The sequence below is a fragment of the Antechinus flavipes genome, chromosome 3, assembly GCF_016432865.1.
Source record: "Antechinus flavipes isolate AdamAnt ecotype Samford, QLD, Australia chromosome 3, AdamAnt_v2, whole genome shotgun sequence".
Taxonomy (NCBI): domain Eukaryota; kingdom Metazoa; phylum Chordata; class Mammalia; order Dasyuromorphia; family Dasyuridae; genus Antechinus; species Antechinus flavipes.
In genome coordinates this window covers 382,262,312-382,282,275 of record NC_067400.1, presented here as the reverse complement: position 1 = coordinate 382,282,275, position 19,964 = coordinate 382,262,312, and the positions used below count along the sequence as shown (strand labels likewise).

At 31.2% G+C, this 19,964-nt stretch overlaps 1 protein-coding gene across 1 annotated transcript in view; it reads left to right on the top strand.

The window, feature by feature from the left end:
* LOC127557273 (aldehyde oxidase 4-like) overlaps positions 1 to 19,964 on the top strand; it is a 91,713-nt gene that overhangs the window by 19,549 nt on the left and 52,200 nt on the right. The window contains exons 4-11 of the mRNA XM_051990655.1: positions 3,334 to 3,442; positions 4,909 to 5,035; positions 10,183 to 10,244; positions 12,117 to 12,203; positions 12,537 to 12,617; positions 16,415 to 16,559; positions 16,910 to 17,002; positions 19,565 to 19,716. Of these exons, the coding sequence (XP_051846615.1) occupies positions 3,334 to 3,442; positions 4,909 to 5,035; positions 10,183 to 10,244; positions 12,117 to 12,203; positions 12,537 to 12,617; positions 16,415 to 16,559; positions 16,910 to 17,002; positions 19,565 to 19,716 (856 nt within the window). The remainder of the gene's footprint in view (positions 1 to 3,333; positions 3,443 to 4,908; positions 5,036 to 10,182; positions 10,245 to 12,116; positions 12,204 to 12,536; positions 12,618 to 16,414; positions 16,560 to 16,909; positions 17,003 to 19,564; positions 19,717 to 19,964) is intronic.

Genomic DNA, 19,964 nt, shown 5'->3' with positions numbered 1-19,964 from the left:
TTGAATGAATAGAAGGTATGATAAAAGAGTGCAATTTTGGCATTCAGAATTATGCAGATAGTAGTTATAGATAATGGGATTAGAATAAGATTTTTCAGGATAGGAATTATTGCTTTTTTATATCTATAATGCTTAGCATAGTGTCTGGCACATGCATGTTAAATAAATTAATGAGTGAATGAACAAATGCTAATTGAATAAAGAGTTCTAAATCGACAGTCCTTTATTAATAACTGAGGAAGAATAGCTGGAATAAATATATAGATTATAGAAGTTGAAGAGATTAAAGAACTAGGATGCCAGATAGGGCATTAATGTAGTTGTCATGCTCCTTCAGCTTTAGTGAGGGCAGGCAGGAATTTGAAGTAAAAAAGGAAATGGGAATGAATTTGAGAATAGAAAGAAAATGAATTGATATGTGGTAAATGACTTCAGCAAGAATCTACACAGGATATAATGGACTGATGGTATTATAATAGTCCTGGCAAAGCTTAAACTGCTTTCCCTACCATGAGGGGTAAATCACTGGACAGTGTTTTTATTCTGGCTCTAAAAGAAAGCCTTAATGGAGATAAGGACTGGAGGGTGGAGTCCTTCATTACAGCAGATTTAAAGGTCTCTTAAAGAGAAAGGGGAATACATCAAGAAGAGGATAAGTGATACGCGTCACAGCAGCAGAGATTGCAACACTATCAATTCTCTTCAATCCCACTCTTACGGGAGCTTGGAGAGGAGAAAAATAAAGCAGAAAGATTTAAGACTGTGGGTGTATTTTTTTTTTCTTTTTATCATTGGTACTTGTTCAGGTAAACAGCACTCTAAGGGGGAAAAAATCATAAACAAACAGATAAGGAGAAACAAATGATCCTTATTTCCACCTCTATTACAGACAAAGGGTGACTAGTATATGTTTGTGACTATTTGTTTTGTTCTCTTAGAAATGGCATCTTACCAATCTAATTTTATATCTCATAAGCACATGTGGTTGATTTTATCTTTTCCATATCCTTGTTTGGTTGTATGAGGGAATGGGAAAGCTTTGAGAGTTTGTTCCTTTGTTGGTTGTATAAGGGAGTGGGAGAACTTTGAGAATTACACTCCAGCTGATTGTAGAAAGGTATTTCTCTAAAACTTAAATAGAAGTCATTCATAAATTGTATAAATAGGTCCCAGATCAAGCTTTAATTGGTCATTGTTGGCATCATGATTGATTCCCAGTGAATATAGATAGCAATCTTTTTTATTTTGGCCAGATAATCTGAGGATCTCCCCTCTAAGATTTATTTATTTATTGTTTTTCTGACTAAGTGAAATAGCCTCTTTCACTTCAATAGCTTCAATAGCCTTTTTCCTTCAAATGCTACCTAGTCTTAATCACTGAATGGGTATGGCCTCAAAGATCAAAGTCTCCCACTGCATCTAGGACCATCTGTAGTTGTCCTGATCTATTTCTGGCCATTATACCCAGGTGGTACTGAAGAAAACAGTCAGGTTGGTTAAGGAATTCATTCCTCCCTCACTTAAATTCATGAATGATGTCATGGTCCTCTTTGAGAATGAAGGACAAACAACAACAAAAATCTTATTTCCAAGGCAGAATTGTTACAAATTTAGGCCTTCAACTTCAGTCTCTATCATAAACCTAAATCTTTTGTGATCCCTAATTATTATAATGGAAACTTAACCCTAGAATTATTTTTTATCTTGTATTTTTCTTTTTCTTTTTTTTCCCTTGTATTTTCCAAAATTGTTAAAAACTTAATATATCAAAACTGTGCATACCCTTTCATCCAGCTGTGTCACTACTGAGACTGTATCCCAAGGTGATCATAAAAGAAGGAAAAGGACCCATGTGCACAAAAAGTGTTTGTAACAATTCTTTTTGTGGTAGTAAGGAACTAGAAATTGACTGAATGCTCATCAATTGAGAAATGGCTAGATAAGTTATAGTATATTATTGTTCTATAAGAAATGTTAAGGAGACTGATTACAGAAAATCCTGGAAAGAATTACCTGAACTTATAGTTGAGTGAAATATATATATATACACACACACACACACACACACACACACACACACAGAGAGAAAGAGAGAGAGAGAGAGAGGAAATCTCCCAGAAAAAGCTTATTAAAATAATTAAAGTCTGAGAGCTCCAATTTCCATTTCTCAGAAATAAGATTACTAAACCCTTTTACAATAATGCTTATATCAGACCTTACAAAATGCTGTTGCAACAATCATATTCTTGTACCTTTGTGAAAGTACCTTGCAGAGAGACCACAAATTTCCTTATTCCCTGAAGATAAGGAGGAACAAGGTGGGTTAAGGAAATACTGTATTTTTTGTGATTTTTGATAATAAAAGCTGGCTGTCAGTGTCTGTCCAATGGCCTCCAAGTGCTGAGTTTTTCCCTTTAGACTCAGTGCTGGACCACCCACTTCTCAAGATTGTAAATAAAGGAACTTTCTGTCTGTTCTTAGAGGTGCCTCTGAGTAGTCAATTTGAGTTGAGGGTCGTGCCATCCCACACATAGTGAATGAAGTGAGCAGAACCAGTAAAACATTGTACCTAGTAACAGCAAGATTATGCCATCTGCATCTAAAGGAAATACTATGGAGACTGACTTTGTCTCCATGACAAATTTGAAAATATATTCAAAACGATTGTACATGTATAACCTATTATCAGATTGTTTGCTGTTTTGGGGATGGGGTTAGTAAGGGGAGAAAGGAGAAAATATTTGGAACTCAAAATCTTATAAAAATGAATGCTGAAAATATGTTATAGGAAAATGATATGCTATTGAGAAAAGATAATTTACATCAATATGAAAAGCATCAATTCTAAAATCTTGATTTTTCAATAAATGTTTTTCTTGTTTTCTGTAGCTTGAGTTGCAAGCTTATTTAAGCCCAATAAAAGCCAATTTTGAAGTGATTTATTACATATTATTATTACATATGAGTAGACCCCCATGCACAACTCAAGAAATTATGAATATTAATGCTTGTTATTCAGGATAGCAGTGAGTATACCATCTGTTTTTATGACTTTTTATTATTATTGCTGTATTTTCATATGTTGCTTGGTAACCACTCTGTTTTATTCTTGTATCACTACATAGATATATTAGTTTTGACTAAATTGTCAGTCAGTTTATACATTATTCATTAGAAAGTGGTTAATCAGTGGTTAATCCTCATTTAAGAGATCCTAGAAGTTTTACCTCCTATACTTCTAAGTTAAAATGAAAGTGACTTTCAATCAATTTTATTAAGAAGGAAAAATTACAATCACTGATTTTTTCTTTACGTAATTTTAAAACACTCTAGTCATTATTCTGCCACTGCTTGCTTGGTTCCCATATGCTCTCTCCATGGTGCTGCAGTCACCACAGTGGAAGGCATTGGAAGCATCAAAACCAGGATTCATCCAGTTCAGGTAAGATTACATTGTATCTTGTGGCACTGAAAGTATATACTGTATGACTTCAGCAATGTAAAAACTCTCCACTGATGTGGACAACTCATCCATTATGTCCATTTAGTGCAACTTTTGTCCATTTTTTCATTTCCATTATACATTTAAATTTTTTAGAGCCTTCAGTATTGTTTGGTAGAACAGAATATTGTAGGCCCCAGTTTCAGATGGTCATTTTAAAAAATCTTAACAATTTTGCAGTTTCCCAGAAGTAAGCCAACTCACTCTGTTCTTGGATATATCATTTATCCATCCATCCATTCATCCATCCATCCATCCATCCATGTATCCATCTATCCATCTATCTATCTATTTATCTATCTATCTATCTATCTGTCCATCCATCCAGCCACATACACATCTTTCTATCCATTTATCTATCCATCTATTCATCTGTCTATCCATCCATTCATCCATCAATCTATCATAGTTTAATTTGTTCCATATTTTCATATTTTTATCATTGTGGTTAATTACTAATGTGAAAACTCCTGTTATCATAAAACAAATTGCCAATATTCCTTGTAGTCTTGAGGAGCTTGCCTGGAACAATTTAAAATTCAATTATTTTCCTACTGTCACATTATTTGTAGGCATATCAGAGGTAGGATTTGAATCTATGTCTTCCTACTTCCAAGACAGGTCCTCAACTCACCATTGCATGATATTTCTCATATTATTCCTTATGTTCAGGAATATGTTAGAGCCTGCTTCAATCAGCTAAAAAAGTCAGAGAGTCAATTGCTAAATTTTCAGTGTGGACATTTAGAAATTAGCAATTGTTACAAATCAGGACTTGATTTATTATTTGGTTAGTTTTTAAGACTTATTCTGCTAAAATGCAAATTTAAATGTGTAAATGTGCTATTTGTATATTTTCCCCCATACCTTCCCTGCAGAGACCCTGGTTGTTAAGCATTTACCATTAAACCCCAGTATATATTCCAAAATAGAGTCATTCCTTCTGATAGTGTTGCTGAAGACAATAAAGTGATTGATATATAACTATACAATCATAGGAATTCTGAAAAGGACCTTAGAGATCTATCACATATTTATTATTAGAGAATAGACAGAAAGGCTAGATTAAAATCACATTATAAATATGTTGAGGACAAATTATGCTTAGCGCATTTTTTTGCAGAAAATCCTGGTGTCTTAACAATGAGTCCCTGGATATTTGTTCATCTTCCTGTTTTTTTTTTCCTTAGCCCCTTCAAATTTGTTCTTGACTATAGTTGCTTTAAGTGTGCTGCTGGGGCTTTTGGGGGGAAATCTCAATTCCAAGAAAGAACTGCTTTCTCCTCGATTTCTTTTCTTGAATTGTAGTTTGATTTGTCATTTTTAAAGTAGATACATGGTTTTTGATGACCAAGACTGAAAAATGATGTTGGTTTAAAGTATGATTTTTTTTTTAATCCTCTAAGGAAAGGCTTGCCAAATGCCATGGCACTCAGTGTGGATTCTGCAGCCCAGGAATGGTGATGTCCGTATATACTCTACTGAGGAACCACCCAGATCCATCGACAGAGCAATTAATGGAAACTCTTAGTGGTAAGTTTCTTTTTCTATGATAAATAAAATTTTCTTCACTTTTCTTCCTTACTCACAGGACAAAACCATAGAATGGGAGAGACCTTTGAGATGTAGGTCATAATAGGAAAGAGTTTGAGAAGGGATTTAATCACAAGTTCTAATATACGACACCTGATCAACTTCCAAATATGAGTTTATTGATTCTTGTGCAGTTTCATGAGTTGATTGTGATTTGGAAGTTTAAAATGGATCAAATGTATCTAAGACACTATTCTTGTGGTAATCTAGAAGATTTATGTTCATTGTTAAGATAAAAAACTTGCTTTTGATTTTGAAAATTTAAAATTCTTTGACATTCAGTGTTTTTAATTGACATGGATATATAAAATCAGCCTTATAGAAAAATTTGTTATTTCTCTCTATTCTTTTTGCTACCTAGGATGAAATAATGTTGCCTTACTTTGTTTATGTAGACATAAGCAGCCTACTCTTAGCCAAAGATACAAAATTTAAAAATTTATATAGATGAACAAACAAATAACTATGATCTTTTTGGTATTTATTTTTAACATTATTTTTTTAAAATGACTTTTGAATTTGAATTTGAGTTACAAATTCTTTCTTCATCTTTTACCTCTCTACCACTCACTAAAAAGGCAAGATATATACAGTCATGCAAAACATTTCCATATGCTAGCCATCTTCCAAAAAACAAAAGTAAAAAAAAAATATGCTTCAATCTGCACACAAAGTTCACCAGTTTTCTTTATATAAAGGAGATGGATGGAATTTTTCACCGTGGGCTTTTTGGTATTGTAAATCATTTTCTTGATTGGGCTAGTTAAGTCATTCATAGAAGATCATTCTTATATGTGATTGCCACTGTGGACTTGTTTCTTGTTTCTTCTTGCCACTTGTTTCTTCTCACTCTACTTTGCATCAGACCATGCAAGTTTTCCCTGTTTTTTTCTGAAATCATCATGCTCACTTTTTAATTACACAGTAGTATTCCATCACAATCATATGCCAAAACTTGTTTAGACATTTCCTGATTGATGAACATCTCTTCAATATCCAGATCTTTGATTGCAAAGAGCTACTTAGACATTTTAGTAGATATGAATCCTTTTCATTTTCTTTTAGAATACAGACTAAATAAAAGTTGAATCAAAAGTTATGCACAGTTTTATAACCATCTGCATACAGGTCAAATTTATTCTCTAGACTGTTTGGACCAGTTCACAATTACACCTACAATTTTCTATGCTTTTAATTCCCTCCAGCATTTGTGATTTTGCTTTTCTGTGATGTTTGCTAATATGAAAGGTATGAAGTGGTACTTCAGAGGCATTTTGACCATGTGTTTATCTAATCATTCTTGCTTTAGAATTGATAGGTGTGATATCTCCTGAAAACTATCTGTTTATATCCTCTAGCCATTTATTAATTGGGAACTGGCTCATATTTTATAATTTTGGCTCATTTCTTTTATATTTGAGAAGGGAGATCTTTCTGGAGAAATATGTAAAATTCCTAGCTCTAACTAATTAACTAATTTCCTTTTAATACTGGATGTTTTAACTTCCATCATCATTTCTGTATCTTCTATGGACAGAAAATTTTACTCAAGTAATTTTTTCCATGCTCCTCTAATTTACTTATGATCTTATCATTTATATCTAAACCATTTACTCATTTTAACCTTATTTTGGTATATGGTGTGAGTTATCAGTCTATATTTTTACAACTAGTTTTGGGAAATGATGAGTACTTGCTCCCAAAGCTTGGTTCTTTGCATTTATCAAATACTGAATTGCTATGATTATTTACTTTTTATTATGTACTTAATCTATTCCACTGATCCACCAATCTATTTTCTAACCCATAACAGAATGTTATCATGATTAACAGAAGTGATTTTATAAACAGCAAAATGGATTAGAAACTAGAATCAATTATTATGTTGATGTATGAGTATCACATTTGAAATAGAAAAACACACACAGAATTAAAATAAGGGGCAGAAGAATCTATTATGCTTTAGTCTAATCCTGATTTTTGTTTCCTCTGCTGCTGCAGAATTCAATTTAATGTGTTATTTTAAAATTATTTAGAGCAGAATGTTGGGAGAGTGTGACTATATTGCTTACTCTCTGCCACTATCTTGGTTTGGCACTTCCATATATTTTAAAAAATAAAAATATATTGTTTACTAAAATAGCTGAAAATACTAATTAAATTGTCTTGCTCATCTTAAAATGCATTTTTATCTTCTGACTGATTATTTATTAGTTATAATACTATCTAAATTATATCATAGGAATCCTTCATTTCTAAATATACACATTTTCCCCCATTACATGAATCATGCATATTTTTTTGCCAACTTAAATAACACATTTTCTTTCACTTAACCTTTCTTCAGTATGTATTGGATCTAGTTTTTTTTTTTAATAATCTATTGAGCTTTATCATTTTGCATTTTTATGGAATTTTAGCCTATTTCAGTAGTGAATTATTTTAACTTTCTTTCCATTCTGAACATTTGAATTAAAATTGAGCATTTTCATACCTCCTTGATTACTCATAATGACTGGGGGAAAAAAAGTCTTTTCTGATGGCCTGGTGAAATGATGGTGTTTCCCCTATATTACTCCCATATTTTGGTATCTGCATTTTGCTCACTGTCAAAGGAACAGTCAATAAATACAAATCAGGTTGAGTGTCAAAAGTCCAATTCAGTCTCAACAGTAAATGGTCTGCAGGAATGTTGGAAAGCATTCCTTCTTTTTTCCTTCTTTTCTTTTTCTCTTCCCTTCCCTTCTTCTCCTCTCTTCCCTCCTTTCCCTTCCTTCCTTCCCTTGCTTCCTTTGTTTTGCTTCCCTTACTTTCTTCTTCTTTTCCTTCCATTCTTCTTTCTTTCCTTCCATTCTTCTCTGAAAACAGTTGCTTCAACGAATAAGAAGTTTGAAATGCATTTTTTAAAAAAAGCACATGGATTGGGATTTTAAAAAGGGGCAACTCTGAGGTATAGTCAATGAAAACAATATCAGTATTAAATATATATGCACTAAGTAGTATAGCATCCATGTTATTTTAAAATGTATTTCTTTATTTAAAACTTTAATGCAGAAGAAAAAACAAAATAGAAAAAGACAGAAAAAGAAAAAAAATTGTCATGTGCCCAGCAAAACATGAGTATTTAAAATATGTAAAAAATTTCCATTTCAAGAAAGTATATATAATAATAGAAGGCATTGTATTCATAATTATCTATCTTTTCTTTCCTTCCTTTCTGTTCTCCATTGTGTGCTTTTTACTTTATTCTTGTTTTTTCCTTCCTTTTCCAACTTCCAAGCAGAGTTAAGCATGCAGACATACTCTCACACACAAACACATACATACACACATATACACACATATTCTTCTCAACAATACAATTATCCAAAATAAGTACCAAGGATTTATGAAGGAAAATGCTATCCATAACCAGATAAAAAAAACTGATGAACTCTGAACACATTTGGAAGCATATTTCTTTCACTTACTTTATTCTTTCTTCTTGGTTTCTTTTTCATTTTAATCTGTTTTTTCTTTCACAATTGTGATTAATATGTACCTGTGCTTTACATGATAAAACATGTATATATTATATCAAACTGCCTACCATCTTTGGAAAAATGAAGAGAAGGAAAGGAGCCTGACCCTCAAATTTAGATCTGAAACTATTGTAAAATTGAATGCTAAAAATATTCTTGATTTGTTAACTGGGGAAAAGAGAAAATTAAAAAAAAATTAAAGCTTTACCCTAATTATCCCTTTAACCTATTAATGGATATCAGAGAGATGTTGATTGCTTCTTCAGGATTCATTTTTTCCTCTATAATCATTACTGATATTAAATATTTCCCTTTCATATTTTCTATGTAATATTGATAATATTTATTTTATGCAAGGAAAAGAGATTATTGAATTTTTTATCTATGTCTGTGTTTATATACTAATTTTAAAGTTTATGTTAATTATAAAATTATTTCTTATCAAATTATTAAAAATTCATTGCTAGAATTATCAGATTTGTAAATAAATGTAAGGCTTCCCAAACCATTAGAATAGCTTATTTTTTTGAATTAAAAATTATTTTTTTCAATTTTTATTGAGATTTTATAATTGTGTACATACCCCTACACACCCCCACATCCACACACATATATTTATCACCTTCATTTGTGAACATATACTTCTCCACCTGCTTAACCATACCTTTTATCAATAAATAGTATTAAGGGAGAAATCACTTTAGCAAAACTAATCAGTGCATCAGCTGGGTTTCATAGTATACCCAATATTCCTCATTCATATTTCCCTATCTTTTAAAAGATAAGGAGGAAATAGTTTCTTTATTAAATTAATCATTTGAATGTCAAGCTAGTTTCCTCCCCACCCCCAGATAATTGGGGTTAAGTGACCTGCCCAGGGTCACAAAGGTAGGAAGTATTAAATGTCTGAGACCAGATTTGAACTCAGGTCCTCCTGAATTCAGGGCTGGTGCTCTATCCATTGCATCACCTAGTTACCTCCAAGATAGTTTTAAAATGTAATTATACTGGTTTCCTCATAGGTTCTATTGACTGTTCATAAATTTTTATCACTTAAATCAATACATATTTAATAAACAACCATTACACATGTAATATACCAATTAGATATCTTGAGGGAAATAAAAATGTGAAAAGAAGTAAAGCTTTCTTTATTTCCATAACTACATTAGGGAAATAAGAATTCAAAAATAATAACTTCAATAAATCAGGAAGTGATAAGCCCATATATATTGTACAAATAATACTGAAGATTTTAGAAATTTAGTAAAGAAGAATTTTCATTACCATTCTATTCATTCTATTAATAACGAGGCAAGATATAACATGGTTGCATTTTGTTCCTTAAAATATATGCCTTTATTTAAAAAAAAATTATTGATGTCTTTTTTTTTTTAATATTGGTCCCAATAGTCCTCTCCTTGTGCCTTCAAGAAAGTCATTCCTTAAAGCAAAGAATAAAAAAAATGGCGGGGGGTGGGATACTAGCAAAACTAAGCAACACATCAACTAATTCCGACATTACATACAGTGTTTCATATCTATATACACTTTCTCCTTATTTAGGTAATCTGTGCCGATGTACTGGATACCGACCAATTGTAGAAAGTGGGAAGACTTTCTGTGAGGTGAGTAAAGTAAAGAAAAGTGTGATTATATAATAGCTAATAGTTTAGCCAGTGGCTAATGATGCACAGGAATTCAGAGAAGGTCATGTCTGGACCTGGATTTGGACATGGTAAATAGCATTAAGTCCCGCTATGTTTTTGTCCAAGGGGACGGGCATAGTGGAAAGAACATTTTATAAAAATAATTCTTGGAATCTAAACATAAGCTAGGGTAGATAGGGGGAACTGGAGGTAAAACACCAAGTAGAATGTAATTAGAATAATTAAGACAGGAAATTTTGAGGACTAAACTAAAATGATGGCAATGAGAATGGGAATATTTTGTTTAAATTTGAGAGTCATTTCAGAAGAGCAATTGATATAATTTGTTCACCACTTGAATATGGGAAGTAAAAAATAAAGAGGAGTAAATGGATTCAATGATTTTGAACCCGGCAATTAGTATTAGGATAAGTTGTTACCAGGCACTTACAAGGGAATTTGGAAATGTATTACTGGGTCAAAAAATTACTGGAGGAAAAACAGGCAGATATTTTGATTTTACAATAAGTAAAGTTTTACATGTAGAGTAATATGTCTTTGAAGCTGTCCTCTTAGATACAACTTAAGTAAGATGCCAATTATAGGATACATTGTCTAAAAAAAGTAAATTCATCCATATATTTTAGCAGGCTAAAATTAATAAAGATGTATTTAATCAAAGGAATCTTTAAAATAATATGCACATTTAACTTTTAAAACTCAAATTCTGTTCAATTATTATTACAAATAAAATCTTCAAAATTAAAAGACCTTGCTATGGATTTACAGTCAAAAAAACTATGTACTACCAAATCTATAGAAAATAATGGAAATTGCTAGATTATTTTCACTTTGGGTATCCTTATTTAGCTGTTAATGTAAGCTTCCCTATTATGTAGTGAAATTTCAATGCAAAGATTATCCTTATTGCTCTCAAGGAGTATAGTGAAAGACTCTTATACATGAAGAAATAGTAGGTATTTATTAAGCACCTACTATATATTAGGCACTGTGCTAACTGTTCAGGATACAAAGAAAGTCAAAAGATGATAGACTATAAGCTCATTGAAATCTGGGACTTGTCATCTTTGTACTGTCAGCACTAAGATAGTGACTGGCTTTGAGTATATGCTTAATAAATGCTATTGAATGAATGACATTAAATTAATTTTTTAATAATTGAGATTGCTGATGTTTACAACAGCCTACACTGTGCAAGGAATTTGGCTGGGTCATGGGATATAAAGATAAATAAAACAGATCCTACTGACAAGGAGTTTAGTTGGTGTAGTAAGACTCCCTCTCCCCAAAACACACACCAAATAACAATTTCTATGACTGAATTATCAAAATGTTCTACACTCCTCTTGTGAATATAGTAATGAATATAATCAAGGAAGAACTGCCTCTTGTTTCTGCATGGATGCTATGAAAATCATAAATTACTGAGTGGAGTAACTTTTTGAAAGACTACCAATTGTATGGTTTGTTCTAGATTTTTTTAAATGCACATTTTATTAGTACTCCAGGTCAAGACTCACTTCTCTTAGGAACATTTCCTGACTAATTGAACTCTACTAAGACTAGTCCATTATTGTCTTCCTTCATCGCTTAGAGATTCTTCTGCATGGTACTATCAGTTATGTTTCCTCATTATAGTTTCTAGTTGTTTCATCCATGTGAGCCTTTCCGTCCTTTTCTCATTCCTCACTCCTCTCTGTAAGTTAGCTGAGGGCAGAGAACATGTTGTCCCTATGGGACCTAGTACAAGGATAGACACACACTAGACTCTAAATAAATCCCTGCAGAGTTAACACATGAACATATTTCTAATGGATGCCATTTCCACAGGAATCAACAATTTGTCAGCTTCAAGGAACAGGAAAGTGTTGCATGGACAAAGAGGAAAATCAATTCTTCCTGGATAAAGAGGAAAAGGTATGTCATGAATTTCCTTTTCATGTGGTAATTGGATGATCAAAGTAGCTGAGTAATGAAAACATAAATCCAGATAAATTCCATTTTCTTCTTTTCAATGATTAAAATATGTAGTAACAAAAAATAAGCTATACTATAACCTTGTAAATCATTCCCCAAAGAAAACAGCCCACAGTTGATCATGTTTCTGGCATGTGGGGGGAAAAATGGCACTAGTGGTGGAGGATGAAGCATTCTTCAGGTTAAAGATTATGAATTCTCTCCTCTTGCAATTAAGTTCCTTTATTCCATGAAACATTAATTTAATGTAATTCAATTTGGTTTGTTTTTGAGATGTGTACTAAGCTGTATGATGAAAGTGAATTCCGGCCCTTTGATCCATCCCAGGAACCTATATTTCCACCTGAGCTAATAGTAAGGTATTTTAATTTTGTTTTCATTGCTTGTTTATGTTAGTATGAGGAAATAATGTTTATTTGACATTTTACTCATATTTTTAAAAAATAGTGAACATCAGAATGTAACAGTCTAGCACCATGTTTCCAGATATCCTATAGAGTTCCAAAACATTTGGTTAAGTGCTACTTTAAAGAACTGGGATTTGACACAAAATAGTGTTCAATGACCTGCAAGTCTAAAGACATAGCTTTAAAACCTGGCTTTACCGCTTTTTTGTTCATAGAATCTTAGGCAAATCCATTAACTTCCATGAACTTCAAGATTCTGAAAATGATTCAGCTTCCTTCTGCTTTTATACATAATGATGGTTTCAGAGTGGTGAAAGAAGGGACCAAGGGTGCAAAGAATGATCCCATTTTTAATTAAGCTATAAACATTCATTTAGCTGTCAGTACTCTATAAAAGATGAGATCTTTTCCCAGTGACTAATGAGTGAACATTCTACTAGAGAAATGGATTCATTAATAAGCAAAATAATTAGATAGAACTGCCATTTTTATTGACTCAGCCTATCTATGAGCATTTACCATTTCTTCAGTTATTGGTTTGATTTGCTTTGAGTGAAAAGGTTTTGATAATTGTATTCTCATAGTCTCTGGGTTTGTCTTGGCAGATAGATTTCCAACTATTTTGATAGATTTTAAATTTCTGGACTTATTTTAAATAGAAACTCTTTTTCTAACCCTTCTATCTGGGTTTCATTCATAATGTAGAGAAATGTTGATGATTTATATGGTTTTACTTAATATCCTTAACTTTTCTAAAGTTGTTAATAGTATTCATTCAATAGTTAAAAGTTAATAGTTAATAACTATAAAGTTGATTTTCTTGGGTTTTTTAAGTGTACCATCATATCATTGCAAATAGTGATAGTTTTATTTCCCAATTGCCTATTTTTATTCCTCCATTTCTTTTTCTGGTCTTATTCATTTTGAATACAATATTGAATATGGTGGTATATACTTGTTTCAACTCTAATTTCATTGGGAAGACTAACTTAAAACAATTATAGATAATATTTGTTCTTGGTTTAAATAGAACTTGTTATTATTTTAAGAAGGGCTCTATTAATACCTGTACTTTTTATGGTTTTTGATAGAAATGAATATTGTAATTTTTCAAAAGCTTTTTCTGTCTTTTTTTGAAATAATCATATTATTTTTGTTATTGACATGATCAATTTTGCTTGTAGTTTTTCTAATACTAAACCAGCCTGGATTTTAGATATAAATCCCACAATAGAGTGTGGTCTTTATGTTATATTGCTTCAATCTCCTTGCTAGTATTTTATGTAAAATTTGGTATTGTTATTCTTCAGGGAAATTGACCTATACTTCTCTTTTTCTGTTTTTGCCCTAATAGGTTTAGGTATCAAAACCATAATTTTATGTTAGAAAGATTTTGATAAGAGTATTTCTTTACCTAATTTTTTTTCCCCAAATAGTTTATATAGCATTTGGGAATGGTAGAATGAATTTACTATTCCATGAACTGTGAATTACCATCCCAATTTTTCCATATCCCCTCCAACATATATAATTTTCCTTTTCTGTCATATTAATAAAACTGATAAATGTGAGGTGGAACCTCAGGCTTGTTTTAATTTGCATTTATCCAGTTAATTTAGAACATTTTTTTCATGTAACTAGAGAGACCTTTGATTTCTTCATTTGAAATTACCTATTCATATCTTTCAATCATTTATCAATTGGGAAATGTCTTAGATTCTTATAAATTTAGCTCATTTCCCTAAGTATTTGAGAAATGAGGCATTTATCAAAGACATTTGCTGTAAGAAATTTATTTCCCAACTTTCTACTTTTCTTCTAATATTGCTTATTTGGTTTTGTTTGTGCAAAACTTTTTACATCTAGTAATACACTTTATCTCTTATTTGGTCACAAATTCTTTCCTTCTCTGTTGATCTGATGGGCAAACTATTCCTTGCTCTCCCAATTTGCTTATAATAAAATTTTATGTCTAAACCATGTACCCAGTTTATTTTTATTTTGCTATATGGTGTAACATGTTGACTTATACCTAGTTTCTGCCATACTATTCTCCAGTTTTCCTAGCAGTTTATATCAAATAGTGAACTCTTATCCCAAAAGCTAGGATTTGGGGGTTTATAAAACACTAAATTACTGTGATTATTCATTACTGTGTCTTGTATACCTAATTTCTTCCTCAGATTCATGCTATTTTTTTTTTACCAGTATCAGATAGTTTTGATGATTGTTGCTTTATAATACAGTTTGAGATGTGGTATGACTAGGTAACCTTCCTTCATCTTTGTTTTCATTAATTCCCTTGATATTCTTGAACTTTTATTTTTCCAGATTATGATTTTTTCTTGCTCTATTACAACTTTTGAAAATTTATTTGAATGACATTGAATAAGTAAATTAAATTAGAAAGAATTGTCATTTTCATTGCATTGACTTAGCCTAAGCATGAACAATTAATATTTTTCCAGTTGTTTAAATCTCAATTTATTTGTGTAAAAGGTGTTTTGCAATTGTGTTCCTGTGATTTTGTCTTGGCATGTAGATATCCAAGCATTTTATATTGTCTATGGTTATTTTAAATGGAATTTCTCTATATATATCTTGATGCTGGACTTTATTGATAGCATATAGATTGCTGATGATTTATGTGGGTTTATTTTGTATCTTGCCAATTTGCTAACATTATTAATTATTGCAATTTTTTTGCAAAAAATATTTTTAAGTTGATTCTTTCAAATTCTCAAAGTATACCATCATATATATAAATAGTAATGATTTTATTCCTTTATTGCTTATCCTAATTCCTTTATTTCCTCCCCCCCCTTTTTTTTTTTACTGCTATAGTTAATGTTTTTGGTAGAATATTGAATAATAGTGGTGATAATGAGCACCCTTACTTTATCCTTAATTTTATTGGTAAGGCTCCTAGATTATCTCCATTAGATATAATTCTTGCAGATGGTTTTAGGTAGCTATTACTTATTATTTCAAGGAAAGCTTTGATTCATAGTGCTGTTGATATCTTGGCCCCACTATTTTTGAATTTTGTTATTTTAAGCTAGCTTTGCTAGTTTCAGGGGCATACGGTAGTATCTCAAAATTTATTTTATTATGTACTTCTTTTGTTAGTAGAAAATTTAAACCATATTTACATAATCACAGAATGCTAGATCTGAAAGGGTTGAAAGAGGTCATATAACTCAATCCTTTAATATTAAATGAAGTATAATGAATTGATGAGACTGACACAACATCCCACAGTTAGGAAATTAAGGAATAATAATTCAAATGGTTATTAACAATTTGTGTTTCTTTTTCATGAACTACCTATTCATCTCCTTTGATCCTTTGTCTATTTGGAAAATAAACATTATTGCAAATTCAAATAAATTCATCATAGTTTTGGAGATCAAATTTAGGTCTCCAAATATGATAATTTTATCATATGCATTTTACAGATGATGGCACTGTCTTTGGTCAGGAAGAGCTGATATTAGCATACTTTTCACAGGCTACTATGAATCTAAACAGCTAATAATTCCCAGTAGACTATTATTAATATTAATTATGGGATGGGGCTAAATGATTTTTGAGACCCTTTCCAGCTTTAATAAACCATTATCTTAGGACTGCAAGATTCAGAGTTTATAACTACAAAATGGTCACTTTTTATAGATATTATTGTTCTAGGTTTTTGCATCCAAAAATTATTCCTAAGTTTCTCCTATGTTTTGTTTCCCTTAGAGGATGGCAGAAGATCCCCAAAAGAAAACTCTTATTTTCTATGGAGACCGGGTTATATGGATGACACCTGCTAATCTGAATGAACTTCTGGAGCTAAGAATAAAATATCCTACAGCACCCCTTGTTGCGGGTAACACTACAGTGGGTGAGTAGAATCACAAAGCACCTTTTGGCACTGAGTTCCTTAAAGAGCATTGAATTTTTTATCCATTATTATCCCTTTTAAAGTCAGTCTTTCACTCATGTATGATGACAATAAGGTTGTGTAAGACAGTATTTTACTCCCTGGAAAGACCTAGCTATGTAAATAGAAGTTTGTTACTTTAGAATCCATATGTTCTTTTAGAATGGTTTGTGGGGTTGGTTTGTTTTTGTAAGTGAATCCTTGAAGTCAGAGTCAGTCCTATAAAATCATCCAAATTTATATATTATGTAGCTATTAAAATAGAGTGTCAGATTCTTTTATTTAAACCTCTAAATGATTTTTTACTAAAGGACCAAATATGAAATTCAAAGGAGAATTCCACCCTATTATTATCTCTCCAGTTGCACTTCAAGAATTAAATTTTGTGGATTTTACAGATGATGGTAAGTACTTTGTTTTTATAGTATAGTATAAGTAATGATTATTAATGAGATCTTCATATTAGAATATTTATGCCTCACTATATTATTCCAAATATTTAATTTGTAAACTCATAATCATAAAGTGCCAGTCCATTGGCTCTTTTTAAACTGGCTCACAAAGTACAATACTGGGTATTACATTATCAAAAGTCTCCTAAGTATAAAAATATTCTCATTTTATCAGAGTTTCTATACTTTACTTCTCCATCTAACATGGATCTATTGGACAGAAATTCTTCAGCAAATTTAATGTGACACACACTGAATATATACTTTACATTAAGTGCTGAAGGCATAAGAAAATGGATCTCCCACCCTCATGCTCCTTATATTCTAATAGTGATACAATATGTAATCAAATATAATTCAAAATAGAAGATAATTGCATAAAATATATTCAATTAAAATGTTATGTAAGTAAGGTTTACTATCCAATAGGAAACCTGTTCTCTGTTTGGGGGTATAAACAGAAATCAGAGAATTTATGCAAATTAGAATATACTATACAATATTAACTCAGATAGTAAAATGTTCCTTTAGTAGCAAGTTAGCTCAGTTCAACCAAGAGAGTGTCCTTTATTCCAAGAAAGATGCCAGTCCCTCTCTATGTTTCTCTGCTATTTCTCAAAATGTCTCTCTCTGACTCTCATTTTCTCTTTCATGTGTCTGGAACTATGTGAGTTCTTTCTTGAAATAAGATGAAAAATGTCTCTTTCTCCAAAGCTCTTATGTCAACTCCAGGCCTCCCACATACTGTCAATTTCCAGTCAAATTAGGACAAGTCAAATTTGTTAAGTGACCATTATGTGCCAGGAACATATCATTCTCCCTAACAGTGAGAAGAGTCTTATGCAAATGTTCAAGTTTTGCACTTGGATTGCATATCTAAGGAAAATGTCCAATTATTCTCCTTAACTAAAGCTCCTTTTTAGAGCAAAGAAACAATATGAATATTTTCCAATGTGAAAATAACATATTACATTCTTTTTAAATTATTCTAGCTTTTTATTTATGAAACATATGCATGGGTAATTTTTCAACATTGACCCTTGCAAAACTTTCTGTTCCAATTTTTCCCCTCCTTTCCCCCCTCTTCCTTCCCCTAAATGGCAGGTAGTCCAATACATGTTAAATATGTTAAAGTATGTAACATATTATATTCTAACTTTTAAATAGTTTTTATAAGAACATCAAAAGTAGCATAACGTCTTGTCATTGGTGAATGCTCCACAAATATTTGTTGAATTGATTTAAATTGAATTGCATTATTTTAGAGAAAATAATTAACATATATATCTTATATCTTTCACTCTTTGAATGTTAAAGGACAATTTTATTTTTAAATCAATCACTTATTTCTTTTGGCTTAACTTTTCCAAAAATTAAAATAGATAAAATATATACACGAATAGACAAACATACATGTGTACTTTTAGAGACAGAACATAAGAGATTAGTCTTCTTTGTTATTATGAATTTTTTTAAATAAGAAAAATTGTATGACTTAACATGTTTTAGTCAATTCTTAATTATACTTATGTAGATTTGCCTCATTGTAAGTGTTTTTAATGATTATCACAAACTTAAGGACAGGAGTAAGGATCTTTTTATTCTTCATGAGTTCCTGACTCAAAAAATATCATTCATTGATCTTATATACAGAGTATGCTTTATAAAAAAAGCAGAACATATAAAGTTGGAATTGTGGTTAAAATAAAGATTCAGTTCTTTACTTAACATTCTTTATTCATCTCTCTACAATCTACATCATTTCAATTTAATTCAGCATATTTTCATAATGCATTTACTATAGGTGAAAGCCATTAGTTCCTGTGTTAAATATCTTATATTGCCTAGGGGATACAACACAAAATCAGTTAAGAAAATACAAAATAATTTTAAGAGAGAGGAAACTAACAGCTGGGGGATGATGAATAATCAACTAATCCATCAATAAGCATTAATAAGCAACCATCATATGGGAGGCACCTATGTCAAATAATAGTGATATAAAAATGAGAAATAAAAATTTCTAGCCATTAAAAAGCTTATATTTTGTCAGGGAAAATAAATACACACATAAACAAATACAAAATAAATATAAGGTTTTTTTTATTTATTTTATTCTTTGATCAAAGGTACTGATGCTTGTAGAATTAAGAAAACCTTTATGCACAAGATTGTACTTGAGCTAAGCATTATTTTTTCAAAAAACAAAAACACATAAAATCCATAGATGCATATGTACATGAAATGTATTCTATTCTCAGAGGCAGGAAAAACAAGAAAATTTACTTTCTATTTTTTTAAAGGGAAAAGTCATTTCAAACTTTAGTCATTGCTCAATTATGCCCACATACATTATCATCGTGAATAGTTTCTATTATCACGATCTGTTGACCAAATAAATGATTGAATATTTCTAATTCAAATCAACCTCTTTCTTTTTCCCTTTCCCCCTAAAAACTCAACTTGAAGGATCTTTAATCTGACTACCAAAATATCCATTTATCTTAAGTGCAGGTGTGACAATAGGTGCTGGATGTAGCCTGGCTGAAATGAAAGAAAGTTTGACTTATACAGTTTCAAAGGAACCAGAAGAAAAGACTAAAATATATCATGCTCTCCTAAAGCACTTGCGAACATTGGCAGGACATCAGATCCGGAACATGGCTGTAAGTGTTGTTTTGTTTTTGTTTTTGTTTGCGTTTTACCATGAGCAACTCTAGTAAAAGATATCTAGTCCTATCAGAAAAATAGTGATGCAGATTTTACATAAAATTCAAATCAATAATGACAAACAACTATCATGATTTGATTGGTCCTGTGTTGCCAAAATAAGAGGTGGGAAATGTAGTAGGAAGAGCACTGTCCTAGGTTCTAATTTTAGATTTCTACAAACAATTCATCATGAAATCTTGAT